Raw genomic sequence first — 26,434 nt, 5'->3', positions numbered from 1 at the left:
GGAAAGGGGGAAGGAGGAACAAGCTTTTCCAAAAAAGTATTGGCTGTCCTAAGGAATGCGGTCGCCCCCCTGGGAAAGTACATATCAGGGAGCTGCAGGCAGCTCCGCGCTCGCACTCCGGTTCTGCCACCCCACCGCGCTCGCGTCTCCTCTCGCTCCGCTGCCTAAGGGCCCCTCGCCGCCGCCACCATGGACGCCATCAAGAAGAAGATGCAGATGCTGAAGCTCGACAAAGAGAACGCCTTGGATCGAGCAGAGCAGGCGGAGGCTGACAAGAAGGCCGCGGAAGACCGGAGCAAGCAGGTCTGCGCCTATCCCCAACCCCCACTGCCCCAACTCAGCGTCCGTCGCTCAGCCCCGGGACCCGAACTGGCTCCCTTTTCCCCAACCCATTCCCAGCCCAGGATGTCCAGGGGCGCGTGTTTAAAAAGGAAAAGAAGGAGAAGCGCGAGAGTTAGACTGATTCTAACTTTTCTGTCTCGTCTGAGGACGCTTGTGGCCCTTCTCTGGCTCCCACGGTCCGCGAGGTCCACTGAGCTCCCTAGAGGGGCTCTTGACTCTTAGGATTGGGAGCCAGTTTTGAAAGAGGAAGGAAGAAAGGATACAAGTTCCCGGGTTGCCTGGAGGGAAGGGCGAGGGAGCGGGGCAAGGCTCAAGTCCTAAAGTGCCCGAAGTTCTTTGGACTTTTTGGTTGGGTAGAAAGAGCCCTTAACAAGGGATGAAGACTTGGAAGGGAAGATGAGGGAGTCACTGAATTATTTCCTAAGAACAAAGATGGCACAGAATGGGAGACACAGATAGAAAGCTAGCCAAACAAGGGCGTGTTTCTTCAGTCCCTCAAATTGGGGACCTGAGCTTGCTGTCTTCGGCTGGAGCATGTGGTCCCGGGGTGGGGGTGGGGGTGCGAGATGAGTCACTGAGTGGGTCCAGCTCAGGGAGAGAGATTAACTAGGGTCCCTTGAGCCCCAAAGCAGCGATCCCCTTAGCCCCAGGGCCCAAGCCAACCTGGCACCCGTTTGTTGTGTGTCTCACACCCGGTCCGTGCCGGCCGCCCGCGCCCGCTCGCCGCTGCCCCAGCTCGAGGAGGACATCGCAGCGAAAGAGAAGCTGCTGCGGGCGTCGGAGGACGAGCGGGACCGGGTGCTGGAGGAGCTGCACAAGGCAGAGGACAGCCTCCTGGCTGCCGACGAGACCGCCGCCAAGGTACCCGGGCGCGCGGCGTGGCACTGCACACGAATGGCTAACTCTTTCTCTTTCTCTCTCCCTCCCTGTCTTTCCCTCTCTCTCTCTCCTCTCTCCCGCTGTCCCTATTCTTTATGGTCTGGGCACCCTCAACCTGCACCTTGCGGGATCACGCTGCCTGCCGCACCCCCACCCCCTTCCCCCTTCCCCGTACTCCACTGCCAACTCCCAGCTGGAAGATGAGCTGGTGTCACTGCAAAAGAAACTCAAGGGCACTGAAGATGAACTGGACAAATACTCTGAGGCTCTCAAAGATGCCCAGGAGAAACTGGAGCTGGCGGAGAAAAAGGCCACAGATGTAAGTGCACGCTCACACTGCCTCCCTCACCTCCTGTCCGCGTGGACACTCTGGGGGTCACCACAGGGGCTGCAGAGCAAAGGAAGAGGGTGAACCTCCTCCTGCAGGGCCCCTGCACACAGCCTGGCTGTAGCCCAGAGCACTGGATGCCGCCTTCCGCTGCCGCACACATTTCATTTATATTCCGTCTTTTCCCTTTTCTCTTTTCCCTCTTCTTTACCTCCTCCCCTCTGGTTGGAGGTGGGTGGGTACGAAGCTGGGAGAACACTGCCTCTGAAAAGGGGACTGACTGCTAGAGGTGAACTTCGCCTCCTGCTGGTATAAAACCTCTGAAGTGTAAGTCATCACCAAGGTCTGTGCAAAACAGAGTACCTAGCGTTCTTGTTTGCCACTTCCCAACCCCCGGTGGTTATAGCTCATGGACCTAGTGTGAGCGGGTTCAGAGAACCCGGCTTTTACATGGACTCATCCCTTTACTTCGGACGCTAAACTTGAGGGCTACAGTGACACTTCGAGGCCCTTTTTCTCACTAGGCAAGCCTTAAGACCTGCCCAGGGAAGATGATACTTGCTTGGGTCTGCAGTCTGAAGCACTGGATCCAGAAAGTACGCAGGGAGTTATATATAGCTCAGGGCTTTATATGGCGTAGCGAGCTGGCTGCCCCCTGCCCGCCCCACCCCCACCTGCCAGTCCTCTGACAACCACCACAGACGTACTTCCAGGGGGTGCTAGACACAGTGCCAGCTCTGCTCAGCGCCCTTTCTACCCCAGAGCTAGAAAGTCAAACTGTCTAAACTTCTGTCTAGAAAGTCAAACTGAGGGTCAGTTTTCCAATCGCACCGCCACATTCCACTGAAGAAGCCAATTAAGCCTAGAGGCCCAATTAGAAAAGAATTCCTTGGGAAGCTGATAACAGTTCCAAGAATGTGTGAGCAGCAGAGAAAGTTACACCCAGAAGTTGGACCCCACCAAGTTCAACAGCAGTTTGTAATTTATTTATTTATTTTTGGATAACATGTAAAATGCAGATTACCCAAGGATGTTGAAATCTGCACGGGCCTTTGTATCACAAAAGGCTAGAGATTTATCTAGTGCTCTTGATAGTGGTTCGCCAGACAACCAACACTGGGATCAGACAAAAAGAAAAAGTTCAGTGACAATTACGTTTTCTTGAAAGGGAGGATTGGGGAGGCATTGGTTTAGCTAAAACTCACGCTAAAACCTAACTGAGTTTATAAAAAAGAACAACAAAAAGGCTTCACAACTCTGAGCCTGTTTTGTATAATGTGGGTCAGATGTCTGCTTTATACATGCTACATGGTGGATGCCCAGTCACCCCTAAATTCTCCTGCAGGACGTTTATTTAGGTTTTTCAAAAGATCCGCTGATAGATCAAGGAGAGATATGCCATATAAGGAAAGGAATTCAGAGAATTTGCAAATAGCCCCAGTACCAATGGAAGCAGGAGGAGAAAAAAAAAAACCCGCTACTATAATTCTTAAGGGAAAGATAATTGTTGTAAGTACTTAGTGGTAATCATGTCTTTAATAAGAAATCTGGGGGGAGCACTGGAATGGGGTGGGGCAGAAGTAGAAAAGAGGCTATTTAAAGTCATCTGTGGGGGCGGAGCCAGCAGGGAGGGAGGTACTTAGAATCAGTTTTGGTTCTTTCTATGAGCTGGAAAACTGTCTCTAAATATGGTGTGAGCGTGTATTTCTCTGTTCCTTTTGGTTAGTGTATTGATCATCTTCCTCTGTAAAACACTGTAAGTTCTGTTGGAGACGAGGAGTGCTGCAGGAAGTTTGTGAAGACTTGTTATATTTAGAGAGATCATGACTCAACTTGAAATAGCTAAGACTTGAGGGAAAGACAGGTGTCACTAGAGGAAAGAGGCAGGAGACAGGCCAGCCTCCTTGCAGTGGGGACGTTCTAATGTCTGGTGTTAAAAATATAATTTGTGATTATTATTATTATTACTAAAAAACATTATCCCAATTTACCAACCGACTTTCAGAAACTATAGTCCAGAAGCAGGTCCCCCCCACCCCACACACACACAGTTTAAAAGGCTGCCTGCCACTTGGGAGCTAGTATTCCCAGAAATCTGTTTTGGATTTTTTTTCTGTTTTTGTTTTTTAAACCCAAATGAGGCTGAGTCTGTTAAGACTCGATTATCTTGGCTTTTTTCCCCAAATAACTGTGATGTTGCTTATTATTTCCAGGATGTGAGTCTTCCTCCCTCTAGGTCTTCTTCCTAAAGCTGTGACTCAGGCTTATCTAAACTCAGGTTTTCCCTTGAGTGAGTCATAGCAGGATCTCTTCGGATGAGACCCAGCCACGGTGTTTCTTAAATAACCAAGGGATTCTAGCCTGCAGCTAGACTGCCCATAGCTCTTCTGTAAGGACACTGGCACGAAAACAGTCTCTCCAGAAACTGACTTCCTAGGGGGGTTGAAAAGGAAGACATTAAATCAGTAGGGTGGCTGCTTACTGCACTGACAACTGACCAGTATGTCCCCTGGCTGCCCTTGGAGGGTTGCAGATGCCCTGTCTGGGCAGTCTCAAGGTTGGAGGCAGATGGCCTTGTGAGCTCTGGGGAGGATCTGTAGCCACCACCGTTTGCGGACCGACTGCTTGGAAACCAAGCAAGAGGCTCCACCTACCGGACTTGAGGCGACTAGGAATTTTCGGAGGTGTTCCAGCTTTGGAAGACAGGCCAGGAAGGCGTGTTTTCTTTTTCTACCTTTGTTTCCATTCTCCACGCGGCACATTTAAACAAGTGCAGGACTGACTCTTTGACAACGGTGCAGGATTAAAAGCCCAGAGACTTGACAGGCTTTTAAAACCATAGCGCAAGAAGGAATGACAGAGATTGGTTCTTTACAGATTGTGTCCATGTGGCTTTCCAGCTGGTAACCAGAGGTTCTGTCACAGGTTTCTGTAGTCTTGCATACCCTGTTCCTCAGATTCCAGATATCAGGCTGAATTGCCTGAGGTTGCACAGTTCGTTATGGGGTCCAGACAAACTCTTATGGTAGTGTGTGTGTGCTTAGTTATATAGCTTGAGTTCTTAAGTATGTAAGGCACTGTTAAATGTTTTATATCATCTGATAATTCTCAACAGCCCTGTGAAGAGCCCTGTACTATTATACTCGCTTTTAAGAGCTGAAGCCCTGAGAAGTCATTTGTCCAAAGGCACACAGCCAGCAGAGACTTAAGAGCCAGATTCAAACCTTAAAAACGCTGCATTTAGAGCAGGAGATCTAACCACTACGTTTTGTCAGCTAGCAATTGACACTTGGTGAGATAGTTTGGTTGCTGGGGTTCTTTTCGTCAGGATCTTATGTTCTGTGGTTCTTACAAGGATCTTTAGGATAGTCATATTTCAGGCTCCAAGTTCCTTGTTCAGACTCTGGGAAATCGGGATTACAGAGCGCTCCGAGCGGCCAGGAGTTGTCAATGCCTTTAGCATTAGGAATGATGGCGTTCTTTACGACTAGAAGAGTTTAGGGAACGCTCAAGGTCTAGGTTCCTATCCTTACTCAACTTCTTCAGGGCAATCTGGATTTCGGAGGGCTTCAAATGGCCAACAGGAGTCGCCATAGGCTTTAGTATCCAGGTCCTCTCCTTGGAGTAGCCCAAGCTCAGCGGAATGGATGCAAACGCCCTCCTGCGGCGGCCTCGCTCTAGGCAAAGCAGCCTGGAGCCAGCCAGCCCCGCGCGCACGCGCAGTGGTTCCATGGGCAGCCAGTTCCCGGGGTCCACCGGGCCCCGCCCGACTGCCGGCCGCGCCTGTCCCCGCGCTCGCGCACCCGCCCGCAGCTTTCTTGGTGCGGCCCCCGGGCCGTGACTTCCGGGCTGCTTCTTAGCCGCAGAGGGCGCCGGAGTTGCAAAGCCAGTCTGGGCGGGACGAACCGGACCTGGGCTCGGTAGCTGCAGCAGCAGTTGCAGCTGCAGAGCGCGGAGGCAGAGCACAGCCTCAGCCGCCGCCTCGCCATGGCGGGTAGCAGCTCGCTGGAGGCGGTGCGGAGAAAGATCCGGAGCCTGCAGGAGCAGGCGGATGCCGCGGAGGAGCGTGCGGGCAGCCTGCAGCGCGAGCTGGACCAGGAGCGGAAGCTACGGGAAACCGTAAGGGACCCACTCATCACCCCGAGGCCCCCACGCCGCACCTGGCGCACCTAGGCCATCTGGCACCCGGCTATTCAGGGGGTCCGGGGGAGCAAGAGTGCTGTTGAGAAGGTTCTGGGGCGATCAGGAAATGGGTCCCCGGGATGCGCAGTTTGCGCTGCTACCATTTATTAACTCACACTGAGGTTGGAAGGAGGCGTCCTCCTTTTAAAGACCAGTCCCTGGGGAGAAGCACTGGGACTTCGGGGCCTTGGGATACTGGACTTTTGTCTCTGTTGATCCTGTGTTTCCTAGAAGCTGTTTCTCTATGGAGGTTAACTGAGGGAAGAGCGGACTCTCATAGCTTGCAGCCCTTATAGTCTTAGGTTCTCTAGCCCTCCCATCTCCCAAGTAGATATCCCTATACAATAGATACCCCTTTGTAACGAGTTTTGGCAAAAGTTGGCCAGATGTTAAAGGCTACTGAGTATACCTTTTGCCAGCTACCTCCTTGTTGAACACGGTACCTGGCTTCCTTAATTCATAAGGCAGATGTATCCAGCAAACAGAAACAGGGTTTCAAAAGGATATTTGTTAGTCTTGAGTGTGTGTTTTAAAAATCAAAGGATTCAAACACCTTGGGAATTTTATGACAAAAAATAATAATTCGGTGTTCGGCTGTGTTTAATATGCACAGGACTACACTAAATTGAATCATCCCTTGTGGCTAAGTGTTTGGAATGGTCGTATGGTATCTTGCAGAAACTCCATAACATGTTTTGTATAAAATACAGAGAACCAAAAGACTCTTCCTAAGAGGAAGGCCCAACTAAGGAAGTTTAAGATAAAAATATAGATAAAGATATTTTTAAAACCAATAGACAAAAGATAACTTTCAGTATTTGCTTGAGAGGACTAGTTAGCAAAAGACCCACTGTAAAGGTCTCAAGGTGGCTGGTGATAGATTAATTCTGATCCGTGCCCGGCTAACCACTCTGAACCAGGGAGCTATGAACCCGGGAGCGAAAAACAGGAAGCAGAGACTGGGGCCTAGTTTGCCAGGATTTGAATCCTGGCCCATCTCACTATCTGGGGACAACAGCTTTGGGTCCCTATGAGTAAAATGTAGTTAGTATGTAAAGAGATCACAGTGGGGCTTAGCACATGGAGATAGTGCTACTTAAACTGCCCTGTTATTATCAGTGTCCAGCACCGCCTTGCTTAGCATTCTTTCCTGTAATTGCTTGGCAAGGATTCCTTAAAATGGCCCTACTCACTTCATTACCCGTAAAATTCCCCCATTTAGTGCTTTTAATCAACAGTTATTTTCTTTGAGGAGGGGAAGTGGGCAGGCTGGAAGGACTGGCTTGAGGAAGGCATTTCAATGGAGTCCTGGTGAACTCAGAGTTTAGTGACTGGTGGTAAAAGGTACAGTGCTACTTTGTGTCGTTTTGGTAACAGCATTTCAGGCTACTTCTCTAAGGTCAGAGCTTTCATTCCTTTCAAAACCTGTCTTTTATTTAGAGCAATTTCAATTTCTTTTTAAAGAAATTTTAGGGCCGGAGAGATGGCTCAGTGGTTAAGAGCACTGACTGCCCTTCCAGAGGTCCTGAGTTCAATTCCCAGCAACCACATGGTGGCTCACAACCATCTATCTGTAATGGGATCCGATGTCCTCTTCTGGTGTGTCTGAAGACAGCTACAGTGCACTCATATACATAAAATAAATGAATATTTAAAAAAAATTTTTTAACATTTTTCAAGAACCATCTAGCAGGGTGATGAGTCAGGTCTCCATGGCATCTTAGAGCACTGGTGAGCGACTTGCAAACTGCTGGCTGCTCCTGGCTTTTAAAACTGAAATGTACGTGTGGACGGAGGTAATTTAGGTAGGTATTAAACCTATCTTAGACTATGAGTTAAGCGAGCAGTAACAGTTTCTCTTGGCAGCAAAGATTAAGGTTTAGGGACAAAGCCATGAGCCACTGTTAAAGTAAAAATAATTCACTGTAGAGTTGGCCCAAGTTCAAGTACTCAGGACTCAGGCAGACTTAATGGGCCCTACTAAACTAGCCCGTACCTTGGAAAAGGCGGGTATCATTTACTTCCTCCTCCCTGTTTTCCCAAGGTGTGTAGGCCCTTCAAAATCTTGGAATGAAATTGTTCTCCTTGGTGTCATGCCTGACCCTGGGTCTTGTGACTTAAGGGTTGGCTGGGGTGGTGGGATGCATGTTTAATGTCGGGGGAAAAGGCAACTCTCTTTCCAGCTTTCTGGGCAGAACCTAGCCGATGAGGAGACCCAGACTTGCTTAATGGATAGATAACTTTATTAATCATGGGAAAGAATCCATATTCAAAACTCCCCAGCCCTTTCCTAACTCCTCAGCACTGGCAGCTTCTTCTGGAAGAGGGAACTGAGTGTGCCCTCCCTGTGCTTGCCTTGGTACTTGAAGAGCTTGTGAGGATCCTCTGGGTTCCCCCTTTCCCATGCAGTCACAGCAAAGGCACCTCAGTACCTTGCTCTGACTCTTGCTACACAAACATGCTTCACAAATTACAGGCTTTGGCCCAGATAGAGGAGGCTGTGTTTATCTGCTATCCATGGGAGTGCCCTAATGCCGTTCTTGGGTGCTTTTTTCCCTTCTTTCTTGACCATATAAGGACAGAAGTTTAGCTTGGCCCTAAGTCACTTTGGTCTTACACAGCAAGCAGGGTGAAACCCTCTCTGTGTGACTACAGTTTACATGAAATAAAAAGATCTGACCTTTGATCGTTCCATGCCCTCCTCTGATTCAGTCAGGACTTTGGAAATATATTCTAGAGCATTGGTTTTCAGAGTAAAGGATTTTCTTTCTGTATTGTCTGTAACATGTGAATTTCATGTAAATCTTAGGCTTTATTCAAGCCTTGTTTGGAATAACATTTTGCTGCATCGGAGTGGGGACACCCTAACTTCTGCATTGTTCCTTGTTGGGTAGGAGAATAGTCCGAGCTTGTTTTTTTCTGAAGGTAGTCGCTTCCTTGTTTGGAGGCAGGGTGAAGGGTAGGAATGGTGAGCTTATAGGACTTTCTAGGTGGGATCTGGTGCTTACAGCGTCTGGGAGCATGTCCAGTACTAAGGAGCTCACATGCATGAGCACTGGGTGGTGTTTTAGCAGGGTTCATAGTCTCGACACCCTAACTCTTTCTGAGTAACATGCTGGGATCTAGTAGCACTTTTGAAATAAAGGAAACTAGCAACTCCTAGAAAGGTTTTGCTGGCAGTTTTGATGTAAGGGTTAGAAGAAACCTAACTCAGTGTCCTAAGGGTGATTTACAGGCCTAGGAATAGTTTGCATCTGGAGTCTTGACCCTCCCCCAAATGCCTTGTTATTTTTGTCTACTTTTAAGTAATAGATGGGCATAGGTGGGCTTGTATTGACAGACAGCAACAGGTACTTAAGGTGACTTGGGTGCTGTGATAGAGAGACCCTCAGGAAATATCTAGAAAAGCCTCAACCCTGGGGGGGGGGGACCTAAACTGTAAATAAAAGCTGGTAAAAGTGACAGGCTTCAGTCTATGGACACAGAACGTAATAAATGAGGACAGCTCCTGCATGTAACCTCTGCAGCTGAAACGCCGAGGCAGAGACGACGGGTCTAGACAACTGAGTCTCAAAATGAGGGTAGGAGAATAAGAAAGAGATGGGGCTTTAATTATGAAATCAAACTTGGCTTTTACTCTGAAAATTCTTTAGAACTTCTATTAGACCAGCATAAGAGAGCCCATGGAGCCAGGATACAGGGTTCCTTCCCCACACCCCCACCCTCCCCAAGAAGGTGGTCTGTTGGTAAATCCCAGGCGCTAACCTCAGATCCTCATCCTTGAGGGTTAAAGAGCAGGGTCCTTATGTGAGCTGGCGCTTATGCACTAGGACACTGTCTTTTAAATAAGGATTGAGATGACTTGCTGATTTTCTTGCCAGAGTCTGTCCATATAATCTCCTAAATTCCTTGGGGTCCTGTGGGTAGGGAGGATGGATGGTAGAGAACCTTCTACTCAGGTGTCTAAGAGAGCAAGACTCCAGGGGTGAGAACCACCAGTCCCGAAGCTTCCATAGTCTCATATTTAAGAAGCCAGAGGGCTTGGGTTTCAGTCCTGCCTTGCCTTGCATTGGTGGAGTGCTTCCCAGAATGCCTTAACACTAGGGCAGAGGTCCTTCCCTCTTTCATAGTAGAGAGTTTGCTAGGCAGCTCCTGCAGTTACTGTCAGCTTCTTTGGGTGGTGATGGAAGCAGAGAAAGGCTTGCTGTTTATAGTGTGGTCCCTGCTTCTTCTCACTGACCACCCAAATGGTAATCCCTAGGCACAGGACCTGGTAGTCCCTGTTTCTATTACACGTCTCCAGTGGATTCATACATCTCCCGTGTGATGCCCAGGTTCTGTGGCAGTTCAAACACTGGGGCTTCATTCTGTAGACGCTGAGTGTCTCTTCCAGGAGTGTTCCCTGTATGTACCAGTCCTCCCTCTGCCAAAACTGGCCCAAAGGAGCAAGTCCTTAAGCCCAGCCACTGCCTAGGCACCCTGTGTGTAGACCCCCACCTTGGCTGGTCTTGTTGAAGGACATTAAATAACCTGAGTGTCAGAGAGTTTAGGGTTCTAAGAAAAATGCTGGGGGAAGAGTGTAAGGGATATTTACAAAGCAAGAGTCAGCTGGACCATGTCAAGAGCTAAAAGAAAAATATGTAGAAGGGCTGGGGGCAAAGAGAAGGAAGCGTAGATCGAATGGGGTGGGTCTCCAGTTCATTAGGGCAACCTTGTATGCCTAACAGAAGCGGGAAAGAACATGGAGCTTCTCCTGGTGCTCCTCCTGCCCCAGTGATTCAATCCTGCCTCTGCACATTAGCAGATACCCTGTGAATGAGTAAATAAAGTCCTCAAGGTTCAGCTCCAGTGTGGGGAACTTAGAATTTGATGCTACTGAAGTCTTTTAAAAATCCTACTCAGAGCCAGGCAGTGGTGGCGCACGCCTTTAATCCCAGCACTTGGGAGGCAGAGGCAGGCGGATTTCTGAGTTCGAGGCCAGCCTGGTCTACAGAATGAGTTCCCAGACAGCCAGGGCTATACGGAGAAACCCTGTCTCGAAAAACAAAACAAAAAATCCTACTCAGATTTCTCTGGTTTTCCAACAGCTGCTGTAGCAAGGATATTTGCTCTAACAGTAAATGATAATAATTTTATTATATAACACTATGATAAGAAAGGTACCTTTGAACATGGCCTAGCCGTTCTAGAGGAATCCATACAGGTACTTCTCAGCCTTTTAAAAAAAGAAAAATGAATGAAATGGCTTGTCTAATGGTGATCTTCTTACAGTAACTGCCCTGATGCTGGTCAGAGCCTAGCCATAGAGGTTAGACTATTTGGGGCATTGGGTGTTAGGAGGTGGCCCAGAACTTTGCACTCTGGTGTCAGAAAAGAAAGAACTGGGTTAGGATGGGGGAGTTTGAAACCACCATTCCCAATCAATTTTCTGTTTTGGTTTTAGATTTCTGGGTGGCTTTCTGTCTTCTCTCCCACATCCCTGTTTTTAAGAGGAATAGAGTTTTTCCTAGAAGTGAAACACATACAAGATGGAGAAATTTAACCCAACTCTGAACCATAGCTTTAATGTGTGTCAATGTGTGTTAATGTGTATGTATTTCCCATTAAAGAGGCCGAGATGGCTGAAAGCACTTGCTGATCTTGTCGAGAACCTGAGTTCTGTTCCCAGCAGCCATGTGGCAGCTCACAACCATTTGTAACTCCTGACTCCAGTTCTAGACCTCCATGAACCTTGCAAGCACACACGTGATACATACACATACATGTAGGCAAAACACTAATACACATAAAATTTAAAAATTATAAATGTTTTTAAAATGAATGGGGTTTTTTTCAAAGGGAGTTAAGAAATTGATTATTTCTGTCTCCCCCAGCCTTCAAGAAGAAGCCCAGTCATTCACACCCTTCCCAGTTTGGCCCAGTTACAAGCTGGTTTCTGATAATGATTGACCCTGTGGACTGGTTCAGTTGTAACCGCTCTGCCTCCAGTTCATGTCACGCTGGCCCCACTTCCTGCCGCGGGCAGCCAGTCACTACTTTGTAGTTTTTTTCTCTGAGATAAGTGTGTTTAAAATGTTTATGTATTTTTTAAAAACACTGCAGTCAGTCATGGTGGCGGGAGATGCTCTGTTCATTCCCCATCTCCAGATAAAACCGGCCAAGATCTAGGTGAGCAGGGGACTGAATGGTCTCATTTCCTGTGACTCAAGGCCTTGACTGGTTTTCTCAAACTACACGTGCATTTCCAGTCCTCGCCTGAGCTTTGGAAGGTTCTGTTGTTCTAATTAGGGTATTTTTAGTTGCTCAGCTCTGTAGACATTCATGGAGCCCAGGCCTTTGTAGAGAGCTGATGACAACATGCAATTCAGTAAAAACAGATACATAGAAAGCCAGTGCATTGCCATTGTTAGAAAATTGACTCGTAAATATCCTAAGGACTCTTCAGCCTTTGATGAACATAGATTCAGAGTGAATGAGGATACATAATTGCTAACTAATTAGCAAGGGCCACCTTCACGTCTAGGCAGTCCGGGATCAACCCCTGTGAGGCAAGGATTTTCAGAGCAAAAGTACTTATAACAGGAAGCAATCGTGGCCTGCCCAAGAAAGAAACACTTTCATTTAAACCTAAATTCCAAAGAAAAACAGTATCTGCATCGCTTTTCTCCTTAGGTCTGTGAAACTTTTCTTGTAGCAACCTTGACTTTTAAGACATTCCAAAAAGCTTAGGTCAAAAACCCTTGGGAAATTTATCTTGGCCTCATTCCAGGGAGGCCAGCTATTTTAAAGAGGCTACTTAAAGGGTGGGGCAAAGGGGGAAGTTTCTAGGTGGTATTAGATCTCCATATGGTATATTTTTTTTCTTTGTTTGTTTTGTTTTGTTTGGAATTTTTTGTTGTTGTTGGGGTTTTGTTTTGTTTTTCTAGTATGTTTCTTAAACCACTGGATTTTTAAAACATTCAGTTTCATTATAAGGCTCCTTTGAGAAAATAACTCAGAGAAAGGACAACATGATGAAACGCGGCATTCCAACTCCCGATCATCCTGCTGGTGACTCTGTGGCTGAGCCCGTACAAGCCCTGGTGTCTACCCACACCAGTGTCAGGGAGCTGTGAGGACGCTCCCCTTCGGCCAACAGCTGAGAGGGCTGTGTGAGCATGTCCAGGACGGCCCGGCCGTCTGCTGAGTGTTTTTTTCTGCTGTCTATTTCCAAGCATGATGCTCCTGTGTGAGCACTTGAGTTAGTCAGGGCTTGTCATAACTGGAAGTAGTTCACACCAGGGCCCAGACTTCCTGTCTGGAACCAGCACTTCAGTCCTGGCCGGTGTCTGAAGGTACCACCCTCACTTTCTTCTCCCCAGCTCTAAAGTGTCTTTCATTCTCTGCCTAGGCTGAAGCTGACGTAGCTTCTCTGAACAGACGCATCCAGCTGGTTGAGGAGGAGTTGGATCGCGCTCAGGAGCGTCTGGCCACAGCTCTGCAGAAGCTGGAAGAGGCTGAGAAGGCTGCAGATGAGAGCGAGAGGTAAGACTACACCATCTAGCTCCTGGGTGTGTGCACACTCATGGCACACATACATATGCACACCAAGGGAGTTGGAGAGACGGCTTATCACTTAGTTCTGACTGCTCTTCTAAGGACCCTGGTCTGAGTCCCAGCCCCTGCATGGTAGGTCACAACTGTCCATAACTCCAGTTCCAGGGTGTCTGATGCCCTCTTCTGGCCTCAGTGGGCACCAGGAATGCATGTGATGATGCATAGACATATATACACATAAAAAGATAAAATAATATATTTACCAAGATGTCTCAGACCTAGGGGGGGAAAGAACCATGGTAGTCAAACAGAAGAAAAGACATAGATAAAACATATCTGTGATATGCTTTAGATTTTGGGATACAGCCCATCCTCGTGTGACAGAAACACGAGGCAGCTGGTCACACTGGGTCCACAGTCTGGCAAGGAGTAGCTAGTGCTCGGCTAGCTTCTCCTTTTTGTTTAGTCAGGGACTCTAACCTGTGGAGTGGAACTGCCCACAGTTAGAGCAGGTCTCCCCACCCTCACTAGCCCAGCTTAGAAGATCCCTTACTGGTGTGCCAGGAGGTCTATTTACTGGTGACTCTGGATCCTGCCAACAATCCATTTTAACCATCAGAACGCACAACTCACCTCACTCATTCTGCAAGGGTTTTTTTTTTTTTTTTCCTCTGTACTCTGTCATGGAAGCCACAAAGTGTGACATCGTGAAGCTAGAGCATTCTGTTGGGTGAGGGATGGCACAGCAGAATAAACCCAGAACAGTGCAGGCATTCCTTATTCCTGCTAGAACCTGGGCAGGTGAAGGTCCATTTCTCCACCATGACTTTGAAGTGAACCTCTGCTCCTTGGTACCAGGTACGAGGAGTTGCTGCAGACTTTAGGGCTAAGGAACTTGTTAGCTAAAGTTGTCAGCTTCATATTCACTACCACATAGTTTTCCTTTACTTGCCAAGAGCTTGGGGGTTCTTTAAGGTGACTAATTGTGTCTTAGCATGTCAACTAGCAGTAGCCTTGTGAATGACTTCTTCCTGCTACTGAACTTTTAAAGGCAACCTGGCAGCACAAGACCAAAGGAGAAGGAACATAGAGCTTATTTGTTATAGTGCCCTCTTCAGTCATCTAAGGGTATTGCATGCACATGGTGCATATACATACATGCGGGCAAACACAGACACTGGCTGTCCTGGAACTCACTCTGTAGACCAGGCTGGTCTCGAACTCAAAAATCCGCCTGCCTCTGCCTCCCAAGTGCTGGATTAAAGGTGTGCGCCAACACTGCCCGGCGACTGCTTACTTCCTAAGTGAAACCCATTTATGGTTTGTCTATGCCATAAATCTGTAAACTCTAGATCAGTTAACATTTCTGAACTGTAGCACCATGCCATAGCATCCAGTCCTCCAAACCTGTTTATCCCTTTCTTTTTCTTTCTTCCATCTTCCCTCCCTCCCTTCCTTCCTTTCATTCACCTACTAGGCAGGGTTTCTCTGTGTAGCTCTGGTGTTCTGGAACTCTATGTAGACCAGGCTGGCCTCTAACTCAGAGATCCGCCTGCCTCTGCCTCCCAAGCGCTGGGATTAAAGGCGTGCGCCACCACACCCAGCTCTTCATCCATTTCAATCTACGGTTTCCCTTAGGAAAAAGGAGAAGGTGGCGAATCTCTACTTTTAACAAATAAAGCATGTTAGCATCCCTTCTTTCCGTGCCTCCTAGACTCAAATGGCATCCTGACATAGCATCTTCCACTTAAGATTAGGTGACCCGGAAGTTTCACCACACCCCAAGATCTCATTAACAGCGAACAGAGAGAAATGTGTGTCTTTTCTGGAAAAGCTTGCTCTGTCTGTGGAAACATGAACGGCTGTCTGCTCTCTCTCGGTCGGCCGTGTGCGTGGAGCCTCGTATTCCACAGCAGCAGTCTTCTCTCCATCGTGGGTCTTCCTGCTTGTCTATCTTTCCAGAGGCATGAAAGTCATTGAAAGCCGAGCCCAAAAAGATGAAGAAAAGATGGAGATTCAGGAGATCCAGCTGAAAGAGGCCAAGCACATTGCTGAAGACGCTGACCGGAAGTATGAAGAGGTCGGTTTCTGGGGCCCAGAGCCTTACCAAACCCCAGCCTTGACTGCGGGAGAGTGGGATGCTCTCTGTGTCCCTGGGTGTAACAGTCAGCCTCCCTGATAGAAGTGGGTGGTTCTGAGAAGCAGGCTTCCTTTACCTGCAGAAACTGGTTCTTACTGTGATAAGCCAGCCAGTCATCTGCACTGGGAGAAAGATCAATACTCCCCCACACCCTAAAGGCTGGGACAAAAACATCTTTAGCAAGGAGAGGTGGGCCCTTAGGAAAGAAAGCTGTCCTGTTGTTGTGGCATAGAGAACATGGACCACACAGTTCCTTGGGAGATTAAGAGAGGTTTCTCCAGGGTGGTAGAAATTCTGTTGGCACAGGCTCTGCAGTGAAGGGGTCGCTGGTGTTGTTCACATGAAAACAACCCGATAAAAGCCAAAATGACTGTAGGTTCCAGTTGGTTCTTTTGACTTTTTTTTTTTCTGTATTTCCTCATGGCTGTCTGACACTGCACAGAGGAATTGAGCTGCCTTGGAGGATCTTTTTCTCTGGGGCTGCTTATCCGACTGTAGATTTGACCTTGCCGGCATCGCACCGGCTCCTGCCTTCTGAGGTGTGGATCTCTGCGTGGTGCAGGCCTCGGGTTTATTTGTGGTGCTCTCCGGGCAGCCCCTTCCTTTCAGTCTAAAATGCCTTCTTATGTCTTGTCATCCTGCTATTTTTAAGACTGCGGATTTTATATTTCTCTCATTCCGAGAATTGGCCTGGGTGCTTTGTAATTATGTAGACTCCACCTGGGAAGAGCTAACCATTCTGGTCTCCGTAAGAGGGGCCGTGGTCTCTCTTCCGGTGTGCCAAGTGAGAGCTGCCTGTCTTCTTTACTCTATGGAAAGAGGAGCATTCCATTTTCAGACAAGAATCCCTAGGACCGATGCATATAATTTCTATAAATTATATATCCCCTACACGAAGAGTGCCAAGCCCATAGCGTGTCTGCTGTGTTTGCCCCGCCTCAGGTCGCCCGTAAGCTGGTCATCATTGAGAGCGATCTGGAACGTGCAGAGGAGCGGGCCGAGCTCTCAGAAGGGTAAGAGGGCCCGTTGCTACCACACGTGGGGGTGCCGCAGAGCAGCTGACTAAACAGCACGACCTTCTGGCAGCTGCACATTTACCTACCTCCGCTCCGGGCTCCTTGTGCGCTCAGTGTGACATGGATGAGCCATGAGCGTGGAACACGGAGGAACCACGTGGGGTGTCTGTGAATGCGTGTGGCACTGCATGCCTTACCTGCACTGATTTTGTGAATGGCCTTGTGCATTTCCTGTGTCCACTAACAGCCAAGTTCGACAGCTGGAAGAACAATTAAGAATAATGGATCAGACCTTGAAAGCATTAATGGCTGCAGAGGATAAGGTACTGACGGCTCACGTATAGTTCTTAGGTTTAACTGCATCCCAGACAGCTTTGAGCTTCCAATGCCTACTGGTCAGTTTGGTGTAATAACTGTACCTTCACTACAGCCTCTGCTACTTATATCTTGCTTCAAGTGCTTTCTCTTGGTCCTTGATGCTCTTTGTTTTTCACTTCATAAATACTCCGAGGGGTGGCCAATAAGAAGCCAAATCATCACACCCAGGAGATGCTGGATTTGATCTCTCTGCCCCTCCACTAATGGAAGGCAGACCCTATGGCAAAACCAAGCTCTTCTACCTGGTGGTTTGGCTCCTTTAAGGCGGCCCTCCGGCTCTAGGACTCCGTTTTCACTTTTTCCCATCCCTCTCCTTTTTTTCTCTTCTCGTCCCTTGGGCTTCTCCCACCCTTTCTGCTTCTGATCGAAAACATTAGCAAATGTGCCGAGCTTGAAGAAGAATTGAAAACGGTGACGAACAACTTGAAGTCACTGGAGGCTCAGGCTGAGAAGGTAGGCCAGGAGCCTGGAGTGGGAAAGTCATCTTTTTAAGAACTTCTCAAAAGAGGCCCCAGTGGTGACAGTAATGGCACAGGAGGCATTTTAGTAAGGGACAACATCTTGAGGCAGTTTTCTAATGGTTATTGGATAGTAGGATTTGTTTTTTTGTTGTTGTTGTTTTGTTTTTTAAAAAAAAGTTAAGCAGAGAATGTATCTTATGTTGGGTAAATCACCAATTTAATTTAAACAAAGTGCCAAGTGGGTAAGTTATCTCATTCTTATCCCATGTAAAGCAATAGGCAAGAAAGCAGAGAATGTATTGTCGTGTGCCATGTGATACCCGAGCTTCTGTTACCTGCTAGGAGATCCCAACATCTGCTGGTTGGGCTGGCACGTTCCTCGTGTGAGCAGGCCTGAGTGTGAGGGCCGCAGCCTGACATCTGGACTACTCTTTCTAATTACAGTACTCTCAGAAGGAAGACAAATACGAAGAGGAGATCAAGGTTCTCTCTGACAAGCTGAAGGAGGTAATGTGAGAGAAAGAGAGAGAGCCTGGGGGAAACTGGCTGGGTTGTGATTAAGGGTCTGTGGAGTGGGTCAAAGTACTGTCATTTGGAGGTGCATGGTCCAAGATGTATTCTTGGTGCTTGTGGAGTTAGTTAGCTGTGTCGTTCACAGTAGGAACCGAACCTGACATCTCCCAGGATGGACACACTTGAGTTTTCTCCTGGTTTTCCCTGTATCTGTAGCTTCGAGATGGGATTTCTGTGACCTTGACTCAAATGAATTAAATCATTACAGGCTGAGACTCGGGCTGAGTTTGCAGAGAGATCAGTAACCAAATTGGAGAAAAGCATTGATGACTTAGAAGGTAAGATCTTTAATATTTTAAATTCAGGCCTATGGTTAACTATAACTCTATTGATAAAACAGTCATTCAATCCGAAGGCTTCCACCAGGACACGCCTGTCTGTTGTCACACTTCCTGTCTGACTGTCCTCTCATCTGTTAACTCTGAAACTCTTGGACCCGAGTCCTCAGTTCTTGGAGTGACTTAGCTGCCCGTCAGCTTCTGTCTAACTTCTTGCACTTTAGTAGTGGGTCTGGGTTGCTTTTCCCTGAGTGAAGTAGTTATAGATGAATGTGACTCTGATTTTCTGTATCTCTGGCACTATCTCCTAATTGTCAGAACGGTGTGGATTGGTTTTAGACGCAGCCCATCTTCCAGGTGTGACCCCAGAAGAAGGGCTTGATTTAAGTCATTCATTGGCAGAATATTCTATATTTTGAAAGGGTAGAGGGTAGTCATCATTAGGACATTGAGTGTCAGAAATATACTTAAGCATTGCTTACACCCATAAAACAACATCAACCAAACACACACAGACACACACACACACACACACACACACCCCATACATCACAGGCAGAAGGGGTTGGAGAAAAATAAATAACAACAAAAAGCAAGACGTGTGAGAGAAGGGAGCGTCGTGTGGGTGTAAGCTTGCAGTGTGTGAGAGAAGGGAGCGTCGTGTGGGTGTAAGCTTGCAGTGTGTGAGAGAAGGGAGCCGCGTGTGGGTGCAAAACACAAAGCCAACACCATTAAAAAAAAACTAAACCGCAGACAAGCCGCAGTGATAGCCCCAAATGGTGGCTGCCTTTGCTTTTCAAGCCTCTGGTACTAGCAACAGGTGGCTTGAAAGGGAGGACCGTGGGAATAGTTTAAGTGCCACCAAGAAGTCAGTATCTCCTGCTCTTGCTTGGGCAGGAAGTGAGTGGTTTGAAGGTAGCGTTGCAGACTGTCACAGCAAACTGAACTTGGCTGCCTTTGGCTATCTCCCCATAGTTTATAGCTGCCAGTGGCTGATTATTCCAGTATAATTGACTGACAGCTTTGTACAAAGAAAGCTGTTCCATTCCCCATCAGGAGAGGCAGTCTTCTGTGGGCGTCTCGTTGGGATTACCCACCCTTGGTGTTGTGTTTTTCATATTGGGTCTTTCTTATTTTATTTTCTAATGGGTTTTTGTTCTCTTTGTTTTTGTTTCAATTCCTTTAAAAACAAATCACACGCCTCCTGCATTGGCCATCCGCTGCGGCACCAACCCCTTCACGCACTGCCTTTTCCTTGCTGCCGTGTGGGGATGGCGCCCGCGCCACCCTTGCTCACCCTCCGTCTCTTGACCATTCTCCATTGTCCTTGCACCTCTGCCTTCCACTTCCTGCTCATAGACGAGCTGTATGCTCAGAAACTGAAGTACAAGGCCATCAGCGAGGAGCTGGACCACGCTCTCAACGATATGACTTCCATGTAAATGTTCATGCACCCTGCCTGCTCGCACCCTCCCCCTCATGCTTGTGTGATGGCCTCACCATGGCTCCCCTCTCCTTCCGTCGTCTCCATTTCTGCACCTCTTGTCGGCTCTCTTGCATAACCTAGGATAGGTTATCTTTTTTCACAATGTGCTAACAAAGGCCAAGTGGATTCGGTCCATGCAAACCATTTCAGAACCCTTTTATTTCATAAATGCAGATCTAGCTTGCTTCTGCCCAGAGAGGACCTGGACTCCGAATGGGCCCTGAGTATCTCCTTTTCAAACCTTAAACCAGACTCAAGTAAAACTAGGAACCCATGATACAGTGGTGCGGGAAGTTAGGAAGAAATCCCAGGTTGTTTCCTGGGATTCTGTGAGGTACAATAGGGTCGTTTTCAGTTAAAACTGCAAGTTTAAAATATCAGATTATTGAGGATCTGAGGGAAAGGAGATGGGCAATGACCCAATAAAAATATCCCCTTCCCTTGTTATGAATTCCAGAGCAGGGCTGGGCATGGGGTACATTCCTTTTGTCCCACCATGTGGAAAACAGAGGCAGGTATATCTCTTGAGTTTGAGGCCAGACTGGTCTCTAGCAAGTTACAAACCGGCCAGGGTTATATAGTAAGACCCTGTCTTTAGAAAAAGACACAAAAGAATTCCAGAGCAAAAATGAGCGGTCTCCTGAGGAATCAACTCTTCTATTTGATATGTTTATATTGAATGAAAATAAAATACCCCACAGTAAATACTTTCCTCAACCTACGTCAGAGAAGCAAAAAATAAAACATTTATACAATACGAATTTGGAAGTTAGTGGTCAATATTTTACTTTTGGGAGGCAGTAATAGCTGTTTGGGGACCCTCACACATACAGAGCTAATTTACATATTACTAACTGTATTTGTGCCACTTGGGAATCTAACCCCTGGAGTGTTTCTTCTCCCTTCTAACCCTGCTGGGTTCCATCAAAGCTGGGAATAGCATTCCTTTAACCAGTCAGAAACAGTAACTTCAGGACTGCAACATGGGCCTGCTGCCTTGGAGGTTCCAAAACATCCTGTAGAGACCTGGCTGTCACCATAGAAACAAGGGTAGGCCTCTTCTCCACCATTGATAAAGAGTGGAAGCAGCCTATCTATAGTCAGTCCTCCAGATCAACAAAATGGCATACTCCACGGGGAGAACTCTTTCGAGAGTGATGGATACCCACCCCAAAAGGAGGATTTAGCTTAAACTTTGTTTTGAAGTTATGTTCATGGCTCTTCCTCAGGCTTGGCCCATGGCAGCCTGGGGTCTAGGCAGTCACTGCTGAGGAAGGCCTCCCCCAGGTGCTGCTGGCGGTGGGTTTATTTAACACGGCTTCACACCTGCTTGCATGTCAACTACTGCTATCGTGTTTGGTTTTCTTCCTTTTTTCCCTTTTCCATTGCTCCACTATGCCTCTTTTACGTTTTTATTTCATGCAGATAAGTTTCTTTGCTTCACTCCTCCCAAGACTCCTCCCTCGAGCTGGATGCCCCACCTCTCTGAGTTCTGCATCTGTCTGCTCTCCAGCTGACCCAGGTTTCTTTTTAGTGCCCACCCACCTTAGGGCCAGGCACAGACCGTGCTTTCTATTGTACGGAAGCAATCCGCCCAGTGTAAAATAAACACTGTACGCTATTCCTGTCTGCTATTCTTTTACTCCTTATTTCTTCCGGCTCAGCGCTCAGTAAAACTACAGTTCTGCTTCACACATTAAGGGTTCTTTTTTTTTTTTTAACATTATATACCACCAGGAATTTTTAAAGTAGTAGTTCCATATACAGCTTTTAAGAATGCTGCCCATCCCTGTGCCCCTCTGAGCTGTGGTTTCCAGGTGCTAGAGTGAGGACCAGGTAGCTATGGCTTTGGGAAGTGGGGTGGTTCTGACGTGCAGTTTAGGATCAGAACCCTCCACAAGAGCAGACAGTGGGAGTCCAATCCTGGTTTGAGCAACGTTTTCAAACGCTGCCGATAATGTAGTTTGGGACACGGCCCCTCTCTGTGTCAAGGCACAGAGATTAGTTGAAGCTTTTATTTTCCTTTAAGTATATTCATTACACAGACACCTTCGTCTTGAACACAAAAATGACATCATAGGGATTCTGAGTCTCACTAAATTTGAGTTGTATTTTGTTTCAAGGTTCTTTTTATTTTCATTTTTTTAAAGATTTATATATTTTATGTGTATGAGTACACTGTCACTCTCTTCAGACACACCAGAAGAAGGCATCCGATCCCATTACAGGTGGTTGTGAGCCACCATGTGGTTGCTGGGAATTGAACTCAGGACCTCTGGAAGAGCAGTCAGTGCTCTTAACCGCTGAGCCGCCTCCACCCTGTATTCTGCCGATGGTGTGCTTCTGTAAGACGAGTCCCCCCTTGTCTCTGCTCCATTGCAGATGGTTCACCGCCACCCACCAAGGGACAGTGCTAGATTTCAGGCCCGAACAGCAATTCCATAACTTTTATTTTGTAACTAGAACTTGGAAACAGTGTGGCCTCTAGCTTCTTGGTTCTTACATCAGCCTGGCTCTGTTCTCCAGTGTTTTAAGCATGAGCAACCCTCATCTGTCTCGTGTATGGTACTCGTTAACCTAATAGAGCCGCCACACCACTCTCCTCAAGTAAATTTAAGCAAACTCTGAAAATAGTCATTTACTCTGAAGTCTTCAGAGCAGAGATTTTTTAAAAAAAAAAAAAAGGGGGGGGTGGAGGGGTTGAGTTAAAATATTTTAGTTAGCAGCATGGTAGAGTCTAATTTTAGGATCCAGGCAGTGTCTCTCCACTGAAGGCTGCAAAGGCTTCAGCAATTTTCTGGTTTTTTTTCCTTTCCCTGATGCTCCTTGGGTCTGTTTCTCACTATGATTTAGGAACCTGGTTCTTTTTTAAAATTCAGACTAACGGCAATGGTTTCCGAGTGATCTGCTGAGCCGTCTCGTGCATCTTGGGGTACAAATTTCTTGGTTCTCCCAGAGATTTCTCACACTTTCTATGAGTGCTCACTGCAGGAGAAATGGAACCTGAGGTGGATCATAAAAGCAGATCCCGAGTCCCCAAAGAGCGTAGACAGCAAGTTGAGTTTCTCAGGAGTCTGTTTAACAGGCTTCTGGTTGAACAAAGGCCAACCTGTATCAGAGACTCTTCCTAGAGCCTCAGTTGGCCCAAAAAGACAGCACTGCCTGCTCTGAGACCTGAGGCCTCAAGACAGCTGAGATCTGTGCAGAGCAGGAGGGTGCCCTCAGGTCACCCCAGTCCACCAGCTCCCCTGCAGCTAGAAGGAACAAGGCCCAAAGTAGGCTGAGACGGGGAACGCTGGGGTGTAAGCTGAACTCCTGGATTCTCCAGTGTTCTTCTATTCGAATGGCTAAACATTTGGGTTCTGCAAATGGGGTGTCTTGTTGGCTGTCATGGTGGCAGTTTCCCATCATGACACTGTGGGTATAGTAATGTGGTTTCTCTTTTGCAACCTCTTAAGGTTGTGGGAGGCACTGGAAGGTAGCAGGGTATGGGAGGAGCTGAGCTAGGTGTGCTCTTTGTCCTCCCTAAGCTGTCCATATGTGGGAACAGAGGAGCGAGGTGAGTATACGCTGGTGGATATTGTGTGTTTTGAGCCAACAGAGAACAGAAAGTTTCACTGGGCCTGCCTGGAGGAGACGAGAGCTGACTAAAGTTTTGAACATTCAGAAAACTTAAATAAGAGGAAAAGGCATGGGTTGAACGTAGGTCTTCACTGTACACAGCAAACACAAGGCCCACAGCAGTTTCCCTTGTCTTCTATGGGAGGAAGTTGATGGAAGCTGGGGTTGACCAGTAGGCAGTTAGGATAGTTAGCTCTCCAAGATCACCAAGTAGAATGTCCAGGTCCATGGAGTCACTGTCATTCAGAGTAGTCACACATGCCAGTATCCCTAGTGTGTGCTAGTCTTATCTGTCACCAGGTGTCCCTGATCCTCAGACAGAGGCAGAGTCCCGTGGTGGACTGCTTTGCCACCCAATTGGGATCCCATGACAGTACATAAAGTTTGTATCCCGCTAGGCAAGGATGGAGGTTAGTTTGGCTTTTCGGGGTTGGGGGGTTCTCAGAGCACAATGTGAAGTCAGACGGTAACTTGTAGGAGTCGGCGTTTCCCTTCCACCGTGTAGATCCTGGGGATCAGACTCTTGCATCAGGCTCTGCGACAGGCACCTTTGCCCGATGAGTCATCTCACTGGCCCAGTTTTATTGACTTATGCATGCCCATCAGCGCCCAGCATGAATGTCATCCTCTTGAAACACACAGATAAGCTATGAATCAGTGTGGGGTGGAGATAAATGCTTGTCTGCTGTGGGTCACACTATCGAAGTCGGGAGAGAGTTCAGTATGTGCCTTGATATGGGGGTGGGGGAGAGAGAGATGGAGAGTTTTCCAAAATCTGTCCACGGGGCAGAAACGGTAGCACCAGCTCAGCAGCAGCCCAAGCAGAGAGGACAGGGTTCAGGAAGAGCGTACAGAAATGAACTAGTCAGGAGGCTCACCTAGAATCTCCGCTGAGCTCCAACAAGGTGTGAGTGGCTGGGACTGGCCTCCAGCCTGGCCTCAGTCCCCAAATCTGTTGTCCTAAACTACACGTAACTGAGTTCACTGGGTGGCTTGACGGAGGTGCAGAAGGAGCTTTGGTTCCTCCGTGCATCCTTCACCTCTCTGCCTCCGCTCTACGTCCAGGAAAGATTCCGGCCTCTCCTTTATTCTGCCGGACCTTACCATGTACCCTTGGGGGCACAGGGCAGAGGGCCTGGGGTCAGGGTACCCCACCGCTGTCCTGCGAATCGTGTTCCCAGTCTGTTAACTGTCTCTCACTGACTCTAGTTAACCTCTTCCTTCTGCCTCTTCTTTTCTGCTAACCCTTGCTGACCTGTCCAGATCAACTCTACCATCAACTCGAACAAAACCGCCGCCTAACTAACGAACTAAAGCTGGCCCTGAATGAGGATTAAAAACTTGGGCCAAGTTCTAGGAGTGGAGTCCATGTTCAGAAAAATCTATGACTCGTGGGGTTAAAAAAAAGATAACTTTCTGGAGAAATGGGAAGGAAAGGCCTTGGCTGCAAGGCCTGCCTGGCTTGCATTTTCCTCTGTGTATCTTCATTAAATCCTCAGTAGCCATGAAGTTTTTATGATATATTGTGTATATATGAACATATTTATACCAATCAATTCAGCTTTGAACTGATTGATAATGAGGGCTCCCCACCCCACCCCCCAAAAAAAAGGAAAAAAAAATTCTATTTCCTCTAAGCTATGAGACCTGCTTTAAATATCTCTTACAAATTTGTATTCCTAATGTCTTTAGAACATGTATAGTGTTTGAAATGTGATTCAGTGTGCCTATGCTTGGGCAAAGTAGCTTTTGAAAGCAGAAGCTCGCACCAGAAGGCCCTGGTTGAAAGGTAGGCTTCGTGACGCTTAACAGTATTAGAATCTGATGAGCGTGTCCTGCTAATAAGTGAGATGCTATAAAAATACTAAGAGAATGTCCTAATGAAGTGTGCATGAGACGTGTTGGCATAACCGTTTGTGAGCAGTAGAAATAAACCATTTAAAAAAGTGATCAGAACCTTCCTTATGCCATCTTTGTTTTCTGGGAGGCTGTGTTCTGTCTGGCACAGACAGCTACCAGATCTTTACCTGCCTGTAACTCAGAATCCTGTGCTGGTATTAATGTCTCTGGTTTGTGTAACAGTGCTGTACCTGTATTTGGTTTTCTGACCCTCCCTTGTTCCCATAGCACGCAGTGGGTGAGCCTTCACCAAACACACCCTGCACTTTACGTCAGGGTGGGTTGCAGGTGTAGGCACACCCGGGGCCTTGTGTAGATTCGAGTGATGTCCAAAAGCATGTGTAGTGCCACTCATCTGTGTGTGACTGATGTTTGCTTACTAAATGTACAAACCACTCCCGAATGTAAAGCTCGGCTATTCATGACTCAATTTTCTAATCCCATCACAGAGAAAGTGGCTCATGCCAAAGAAGAAAACCTTAGTATGCACCAGATGCTGGACCAGACTTTACTGGAGCTAAACAACATGTGAAACTCTCCTTAGCTGCGGCCACATTCTCTCATCCCCGCCCCACCCCCACCCCATTGTTTAATTTTGTCTTTAAACACATGCTTACCGTGAAACCCCTTCGATGCGTTTTTTTAATATACTTTTACCACTGTCACTGAAACATCTGCAGAGAGCCAGCTAGGACAGGGGTTGGGGAAAGACACACAGAAAGGCAAGCCCGAGTCAGGGCATTTAATTATTTAAATGTGCTATTTCCCAGGTTGACATTGCCACACTTCATAGAGTTTAGGCGTGCAGTTTGCTTAGCCAGTGTAGGAAGCCTCACGAAAACAGAAAGATTTAACAGCCCAAGTGCCAACAGCGGGGGTCACCAGGAAGACTGATGTTGGAGACAGTCAGGTGCAGATTGGTGCTAATTTAAACAAAAGGACCCCTGGGGTCTTTTGTTCAATATTATACAATTTAGACTTCTGTCCAACACTAACTTATTTTGTCTTGAGTTGTACTGCAAGAGAAGAATATGGGTCTCATATGCCCGTGTCCTTTGAAGCCCAGGGTTGGAAAACCAGGCTGGTCTTGTAAGATTCCCATTCCGTCCCAACTGACATGCTTTACGGCCCCTTCTAACTCATCAGAGAGAGCGCTCAATGCGGATCGCCCCCCCCCCTTCCCAGTTCTCCATGTCAGGGTGAAAGGCACTACATATGTCATAGGTAAAGAAACAGCATTTTCTTAAGAGTTATAACTATGTAAACATTGTATAATGATATGAAATAAAAATGCACATTTAGGTCATTTTCTAAA

The 26,434-nt window shown here is 47.5% G+C and overlaps 1 protein-coding gene across 17 annotated transcripts; it reads left to right on the top strand.

Annotated features, from left to right (window-relative positions):
• Window positions 1-26,434, top strand: Tpm1 (tropomyosin 1). Of its 17 annotated transcripts, XM_028781440.1 has the most exons (10): window positions 127-303; window positions 1,078-1,203; window positions 1,415-1,540; window positions 13,122-13,255; window positions 15,230-15,347; window positions 16,350-16,420; window positions 17,179-17,254; window positions 17,707-17,769; window positions 18,044-18,113; window positions 25,569-26,434. In XM_028781440.1, exons 1-10 carry the CDS (start codon window positions 190-192, stop codon window positions 25,649-25,651), a joined length of 981 nt encoding a protein of 326 aa, XP_028637273.1. In that variant the 5' UTR covers window positions 127-189; the 3' UTR covers window positions 25,652-26,434. The 17 variants fall into 17 exon arrangements, with proteins under 17 accessions (XP_028637267.1, XP_028637269.1, XP_028637268.1 ...); XM_028781434.1 differs by lacking the exon at window positions 1,078-1,203 and having other exon boundaries at window positions 1-303; XM_028781436.1 differs by lacking the exons at window positions 1,078-1,203; window positions 17,179-17,254 and adding an exon at window positions 16,671-16,746 and having other exon boundaries at window positions 1-303.

This window comes from Grammomys surdaster, unplaced genomic scaffold, assembly GCF_004785775.1.
Source record: "Grammomys surdaster isolate TR1022 unplaced genomic scaffold, NIH_TR_1.0 437, whole genome shotgun sequence".
Classification (NCBI taxonomy): domain Eukaryota; kingdom Metazoa; phylum Chordata; class Mammalia; order Rodentia; family Muridae; genus Grammomys; species Grammomys surdaster.
Note: the sequence above shows the minus strand (reverse complement) of the source record. Positions and strands in the feature narration are given on the sequence as shown.

What these genes read in the sequence shown, in the direction of transcription:
- Tpm1 (XM_028781440.1), top strand. Translation starts at nt 190, where the DNA reads ATGGACGCCATCAAGAAGAAGATGCAGATGCTGAAGCTCGACAAAGAG. An exon ending in TGGAGGCTCAGGCTGAGAAG is followed by an intron (nt 17,255 to 17,706) that starts GTAGGCCAGGAG and finishes TTCTAATTACAG; the next exon opens with TACTCTCAGAAGGAAGACAA. An exon ending in AAGCATTGATGACTTAGAAG is followed by an intron (nt 18,114 to 25,568) that starts GTAAGATCTTTA and finishes ATCCCATCACAG; the next exon opens with AGAAAGTGGCTCATGCCAAA.